Source organism: Aegilops tauschii, chromosome 7 (genome assembly GCF_002575655.3).
Source record: "Aegilops tauschii subsp. strangulata cultivar AL8/78 chromosome 7, Aet v6.0, whole genome shotgun sequence".
NCBI lineage: Eukaryota > Viridiplantae > Streptophyta > Magnoliopsida > Poales > Poaceae > Aegilops > Aegilops tauschii.
This window is the reverse complement of record NC_053041.3, coordinates 237,658,936-237,666,352: the sequence shown is the minus strand read 5'-3', so window position 1 is coordinate 237,666,352 and position 7,417 is coordinate 237,658,936. Positions and strand designations below refer to the sequence as shown.

Below are 7,417 nucleotides of genomic sequence, written 5' to 3'. Positions count from 1 at the left end.
AAGTGGACCCTAGAGCTAAATCATCTCCAATAGGGTTACGCTATTCTAAGCGTGAGTGTACAATAACTTATTCTACACCCCCAAGTAACCCTATATACAAAATCTAGTAAAATGGTGTATAAAATGTAGTAATTTACAAAATAATTTTTTTACTACCCAAATTTGCAATTTACTACATTTTTATAAAAATTACTATATTTTTTATATTGTGTTACTATATTTTGTATGTACCGTTACTGGGGCGTAGAATAAGCTATTCTGCACTCACGCTTAGTTTAGCATTACTACATATAAAAACATTCTAGTGAATGGACAGTTTTCCAAATTACATTTAAGAGCCTCTTTAATTCGCATGATTTGAAAAGCATAAGAATAGGAAAAAAATGTAGGACTACAATTCCATGTCCATTTGAAATCTGGTTGGTTTGATTTCATCACAGGATAAACATAGGGTTCTTTCCAAGAGGTTTGAATGGATGCTAAAATGCTTGTAAATGTACAAATCAAATGGCCAATATATAAAAGAAGTCCTAGGATTGTGAAAATCCTTTAAATCAAAGAAAGCCTAAAATCATCCCCAATAGAAGATGTAGATGCAAAAATAAATAACTTCTACATCACGAGGGCCAAAAACGCTGCTTCAACAGATGATGTAGATGAAAACAAATTGAATCACCTCCTTCAGGTGATGTAAAATACAACACTTGGAGATGCAAATTTGCATTTCCACTTTCCATGTGATGTAAAACTCCAGACGCAGGACAACCACCACCACTTCATTTCAGTTCCCCCTATCTGTCCATTCCCGACCCCGCCAGTTATCCCCACCTCCCGCCGCGCCGCCATAGCCGCCGATTTGAGTCCGTCCCGCCGCACTTCCGCCACCGCTCCGGTCGCCCACCGCACCATGCTGCAGCCGCCCCGCTGCCTGATCCGGCCGCTACACGGCCGGTTCCGTCGTTGCCGGCCCCCAAATCAGCCGCTTCTCCACCGCTGAATCACCGTCGCTCCCCAGCCACGCCGTTTTTCGCTAAACTCGACCTTCTCGTGTCGCACGGCGTCGCCCCGCCGCGACCAATCGGCTGCTTAATTCACAGCCGCGTCGTCGGCCATTCGAGCTCCGGCCGCCGCATTCAGCCTCCCGGTTCTCGTCGCTCGGCCGTCGGCACATCTGTTGCCGCATCTCCGTCCGCCGGCGCTCCTCCCGGCTCTCGGCGCTCGGCCGCCGACGCTCATGCCAACTTGTTTTACATCTTCAAATACATCATCTGTTGGAGTAGGAGCTTTGCATCACCAAATATACATCATCCGTTGAAGTTGTGGCTTTTTTGAAAATATAAAAAGCACTTTTTAATGATGTAAATTAATAAATTATACCACACCCACTTTTACGTCTCTAAATTTACATTATCTGTTTGAGACGCTCTAAGCATGGCTCTTGCTAAAGTTTTTTTTCGGAGCACCACTTGCTACCTGATCCAAAGCCAACGCGTTATTAAATAAAGAGAGAGAAAAGGCAACGCTAACAAAAAAAGTGACACTAGACCAATTTAAAAAGTGACAAAAAGAAAAAAAGAAAAACCCCAACCCAAAGCCAACGCTGGTCAGTTATAAATCTGAGAAGGACGACGCCAAACTAACCAACCAACCAACCAACCACTTCCTTCCGAGACCAACCACCGCCACCACCACGCAAGAACCGAAGAACTCGGGAGCGCCGACGATGGAGATGATGGCGGCCGACCTCCACCGCAGCTTCTTCCTCGCGCCTTCGCCGCACCACCTCGCCGAGCTCCGCATCGATCCCCAGCACTCGGCGGTCACCTTTTCGGCGCCAGGTGGCGTCGCCGGGCCCGGGGGACGCAAGCGCCGCTGCCTCCTCCCGCCCGTCTCGCCGCGCAAGAAGTTGCTGGTTGAGCTCCACCCCTTCGACTCCTCGCCCTCCCCCTCACAGCCGCCTTCGCCGCGCCTCTCCCCGAGCACCGCGCCGCCTTTGCTGTCACGCACGGGGTCCCCCGCCGGTGACTTCTCATTCCCGTCGGTGCGTCCGTGTATCGGTGGTAGCGGCGGCGGCGGAAATGGGGGCAACATCTTCGCGTTCTTGGAGGACACGCCCAGCACGCCGTCTCCGACAGGCTCCAGTGTCAGCGCCCTATCGTTCTTGGCTCCACCGGGGCAGCCGACAACGCCCACGGGCGGCACCTTAAGCGGCGGGCTCACGTTCATGGATTCGCCAAAGAAGCCGACGGCGGGCCCCACTGCCAACGGTGGATTCATGTTCTCGGCTTCGCCGGAGCAGCCGCTCACGCCAGCGAGCTCTTCTGCCGGCGGCGGCCTCGGGTCCTTGTCTACCGAGCCGTCCCTGTCACCCAGGGAATACCACGGCGGGCGCGCCGTGGCGTCCTTCCCTTCCCCGAAGCACGCGCGCACGGGCTCCACCGATAGCGGTGGCTTGGCTTTCTTCCCTTCGCCGGGGCCGTCCATCGGGCACGCAAGTTCTCCGACATCCCCGTCGTTTGTCTTCTCGGCATCGAAGACTTTGGCGCCGCTCGTGCGCAAGTCTGGCGGCGGCAGGAAGAAGAGGCCGCGGCGACAACAAGGCATCGTGAGCACGCTCCGCAGGAGCCAGCAGGCCATTGAGCCGCCGCAGAAGGTTGTCAAGACGTACGCCTTGGTCACCGCCGGCGAGATCTCCCGCTCCTCCATCCAGTCCGGGTCATCGGCCAGGCCGTGCTGCACGTTCTTCACCTCGCCGGCGAAGGCCACTCCCGCGAATGGCGAGACCTCCCGCAAGCAGGTACTATGATTCTCCACTCCTATTCTTCTTCTGCATCTTGCAATTCTTGATTCCTTTGTCCGTTGCCTCTGAATCTGATGTGCCGATTGGATCGCCACAGGAGGCCAGGAAGGCCTGCAGTGAGGCATCCAGCTCGACTTCGCCATGCGGGTCGCGCTCCACGTTCGTCCCATCGCCGGCGAAGCATTCGTCAGCTGGGAAGGCGAGCAAGCAGGTAATGCCTTACGCTTTCAGTTGTTCATTTTTCCATTCCATTTCCTGATCAGCGTTCGAGTCACCACTTCAGAATGCTGTTATCGAAAGCTTATCCTGTCTTCTTTGTAGTTTGTACTAAAATATTATCCTGCTTGAACATTTTTGTCAGTGCATTGAAATTGATTATTTCTGAGATTCTTGATCGACCAAGTAGATACTTCTAGAGACTAACTGACTCTTGTCTGAAACTTATGATCTCCCCAGTGTACTTACAGTTCTGGTAGCATGTGCACTTCACATTTATATTAGCACTAGCACTGGTCATATTAGTATGCTCTCCAATTCACCAGGCTTGAACATTTTGATCAGTGTATCCTGATAATTTTTTAGCTTTGTGATCGATCATCATATAGTTTAGAAGCCAAACATACTGTCATCTGAAGCTTATTATCTCATCGGTTTAATTAGCATGCTTGAACATCATATAATTGCTTTGCTTTGTGATCGATCATCATATTGTACTCTCCAGTTCTCCAGGCTTGAGCATTTTGGTCAATGTAACCTGATCATTTCTTAGCTTCTTCATAATTGATTAGACACTTTTGGAGACATACATACTGCTATCTGAAGCTTATGGTCTCATGTGCACGGTTCAACATTTTGATTAGTATACTCTGCATCCTTGACATACTTGAACCGGATAGTTTCTTTCCTTAGTGACCGATCGAGCAGATACACTTAGAGCTAAACATACCGCTATCTGAATCTTATTATCTCTGTGAATAAGTTTTAATCCTGTGCCTCATATTTCTTGATTCAAAGATCACTTTAAGTAGATGTCTGCAGAACATTCAGAAAGATATCTGCAGAACATTGCATGTGTTTCCTACAGTTTCCTTAGTTTCTTTGGGGCTCCTACTTTCATTTTGGTAATCTATTTCCTGATGAAATCCTTACCTGCACTGCACAGCATCGGGAGGTGGAAGTGTCCAGCGTTGCCACACCAGCCGCGCCAGCAGCCTGCACCGGCGCCGAAGTGTTGGTGCGCGTGACCTGCGCTTGTGGTGTCCACAAGGAGTTCTGCTTTGACCACCGCCACTGAATAATCCTGAGACTCTGTTTTTGCTTTATCGACGGATCGGATTGCTCCGTACTGGCAGAGTCTCGTCTTTTGCGCTTTCCACTCGACTAGCAATTTTGCCGTGCCTGGCCTGATTTTTGACCAGTTGTAACTGCGTTATTTTGCTTAAGAAAGTGCTACTGCTAGAGTGAAATTCATCATAGTAACTGAACTTGTCAGTTGTATGCAGTTTTTAGTCATTGAACTTGTCAGTTGTATGCAGTTTTTAGTCACTGCACTTGTCAGTTGTATGCCCAGTCAGCTACGGTTGGCTCGTTTTCGATGGAGACGTATTAAATTGTTCTGACCGCAGTGTGGTTTGACCATCTTTGACTGTCCAGTACGACGGAGAAGGACCACATCGGTGACAGTGAGATTTCTCGGAGGGTTTTCTGCAAAACTCCCAGTCCTAAATACGTGTCCCTACTAGTTCAAAACACGTAGTATTTAGGACTGCTAGAGGTATACTGCTAGAGGTATTCGTGTAAAGTATTCATCTGATCATAGACTGAATTACGACTAAATTTAGTTAAAGTATGTCATTATAAGAGAGCGGCGTTTCGGAGCTCTGGTGCATCTGCACCTGCGTGAACTGTAAATTTGGAAAAAGAGAAAAAAATCATAAAACTAAAATATATATTTTGCACATGAAAGACTAGGGCCCTGTTTGATAGCAAAGTATTAAAAAATGCAGTATCAGCAAACTACAGTAATTTAGCCTTAGGCATGGTTTAAACATAATAGAGTATTTTAGAGTATTGACAATACAGAGCACCTGTTTGGCTGTGGCGTGCGCACTGTGAGTTTAGATGGCTAGTTGTTAGCGCTGCAAACACTCGCACCTAGCTAGCTGTTGCATCCAACTAATCGGCCATGCAGATGCAGCTAGCTAGCATATACCTTACCGTTCGCAGGGCCAACACGCGTAGCTGGCTTCTTTACAATCTCCGGTGCGTTATTCTTGGCAGCTAGCTGGGTAGCACTTTTTTTTTTTTGCGAATAAAGCACTTCCATACGCGTGCATAAGAACGATGGAGAATCTACAGAGATGGACGCAGCGGCGGCGGCGGACGCGATGGTGTGAGAGCGAGACGAGCTTGTTGTGAATAGCTAGCGACTGGCTTGTTTCTTTCGCTTGCTCTGTTTCTAAAAAAGAGGTCCATGGTTCTTTTTTTTTTATGCAGACAGTTTTGAGAATACTCTAGTTTTAATAACACAGTATGTAGTGCTAGCCAAACAGGTCACAACAGATAAAACTATGGTATGTGAAAAAACTGTAGTATTCTTAGAATACTTAGAAAATACTTTGCTATCAAACAGTGCCTAGAGCCTTTTCTAGATGCTTGCAAATTTTCGCACCGAGATGACATTCGAGGAGCTTCGTAAAAGAAAACAAAGTCCAAAAATGTCCAAAGTTGCAACAATATTCGAGCCTCGATTTTTTTTACCGAGCTCCTCCCTTGTCATATCACCATGAAATTTTTGCAGCCACCCATTTCAGATTTTTTTTAATTTTATTTAGATTTACTGTTCGTTCATGGAGCATCTGAGCTCGGGATCATAAATGGATTTCTTTTGTCATTATAAACTAGTATACTGATCATTCTTGGATGTTTGCTTTTAAAAGAAAAAAGACAAAAAAATCACCATGGTGGTGTCACAGAAGGGAAAAACAAAAGGAAAGAAAAGAACAAAAAATGGAGAAAAGGGTGCATGTGTCCGCTTGTGAGTGAGTGAGTGAGTGAGAGCGAGAGAGGGGGGAGAAAATGGGAAACACCATTCTTTTTTCAGTATGCACTAAAGTGTTTCGTGACCTTCATTGATGTATACTAGTGGGAACTTCAAATTATAGAACTTAGTTTGCATATTTCATTGATGAGCTTCATTCTTCCGGAATCGCCGGTTCACCTAAGGAGACAACATTTAGTACCAACTTCTTCTCCTACACTTTCTCTTCTTCCCAAATTCTAGGAAGCTTTCTCTCGAATGCTTGAGGTCTTTATGAGCAAGCAAGTTGGATGTACCCCTCCACTTGGTCCATAGAAAGTGTTTTATATATTCATAGCTATGTGCATCGTAGTTGCATGTCAATCCATACTCCTTCCATTAACATCGATTATAAGGCCATCGCCATTGTCTAACAATCAATAGCGTTGATGCAAGACACTGTTCATTTTATCTTCTTCCAACCCCCATCACTATTCAATTTTCCACATAGTTGTGGGGCCTCGACTTGCAACAAGCTGCATGAGCTGTTGAGTGGTTGACTAGCACAAAAATGATCTCATTGTATTACTTGGTTAGGCCCAGATTGTTGTTTCGAAGTGAAAGCCAAAGCTAATTTCAACGTCCCTATGATGGTCATTGCAAAGTTCCCAACAATATATTGTCATTCTTTCTAAACCCGTGATAGTGTGAATACTGGCATGATGCCTTAATTGTTGAAGGATAATAGGAGATTCATTGATGTATGCCAAGATACCCAATAATAGATAACTATAAACAATTGCCATGAAGTCACTCGGCAAAGTGAGGTAGGAGAAAGTGGCGGCAGTGCGTCAAATGAAGAACAAGCAGTCACCTCAGGCATCGTCATCGGCAGGGGAAAGCATATTAGAGTCCCTGCCACCGATTCCTCCAATGGGTACGTCTCTCGCTCTGCAATACCTGATTCCACCTCAGGTTCATCGCCAACATACTGAATTTAGCGGCAGCAGTGAAGAGCATCATCCATGCAAGCCGTGGACGCCGAAGTTCGATTTCCCCTAATTTGATGAGGCCGATGTGCGCATTTGGTAGTAATCAGTGTGAGGTGTATTTTTGCTCTATGAAATTCCTGAATATTTCAAGGTTATGAGTCAGTTACTTTGCACATCAAGGATGAAACAAACGGGTACCATGCCTACAAGTTAAGCCATCAGTGGCCCAATTGGAGCGAGTTCAGATGTGCGCGCTATGATGGAGTCTGATATGAATGTGCATCAGAATAAGATGGAAGACCCTAACGGTACCGAAACAGACAAGTTTTGTGGAGGAATACCGGAGAGAGTTCACTTATCACTAATTAACATAACCTTCATCAAAATATAATAAATCTCTCTGCTCAATAATCAGGGCACCACACATTCAGATTCTCGAGGGGTTGAAAGATGCTCACATTATTCCCTCTGGGTTGGGGATCACAACCGTCCACATTACTTGTTTATAAGTTCAACCTGTGCTACCGTTTCTACTTCGTATGCAAGTATGGTTGACTCTAGTTTCACAGAGTTACTCTTCGGGCCTACTCAATATTACGGTATCCA

At 46.3% G+C, this 7,417-nt stretch overlaps 1 protein-coding gene across 1 annotated transcript; it reads left to right on the top strand.

The window, feature by feature from the left end:
• Nucleotides 1–1,631: 1,631 nt before the first annotated feature.
• Nucleotides 1,632–4,416, top strand: LOC109787491 (uncharacterized). Its single transcript, XM_020346038.3, has 3 exons — nt 1,632–2,797; nt 2,898–3,011; nt 3,963–4,416. Exons 1-3 carry the CDS (start codon nt 1,724–1,726, stop codon nt 4,092–4,094), a joined length of 1,320 nt encoding a protein of 439 aa, XP_020201627.1. The 5' UTR covers nt 1,632–1,723; the 3' UTR covers nt 4,095–4,416.
• Nucleotides 4,417–7,417: the final 3,001 nt, after the last annotated feature.

Excerpts from the sequence above, each read along its gene's own strand:
- LOC109787491 (XM_020346038.3), top strand. The coding sequence starts at position 1,724 with ATGGAGATGATGGCGGCCGACCTCCACCGCAGCTTCTTCCTCGCGCCT. Across the intron at positions 2,798-2,897 it reads GCGAGACCTCCCGCAAGCAG|GAGGCCAGGAAGGCCTGCAG; the intron begins GTACTATGATTC and ends GGATCGCCACAG. Across the intron at positions 3,012-3,962 it reads CTGGGAAGGCGAGCAAGCAG|CATCGGGAGGTGGAAGTGTC; the intron begins GTAATGCCTTAC and ends TGCACTGCACAG.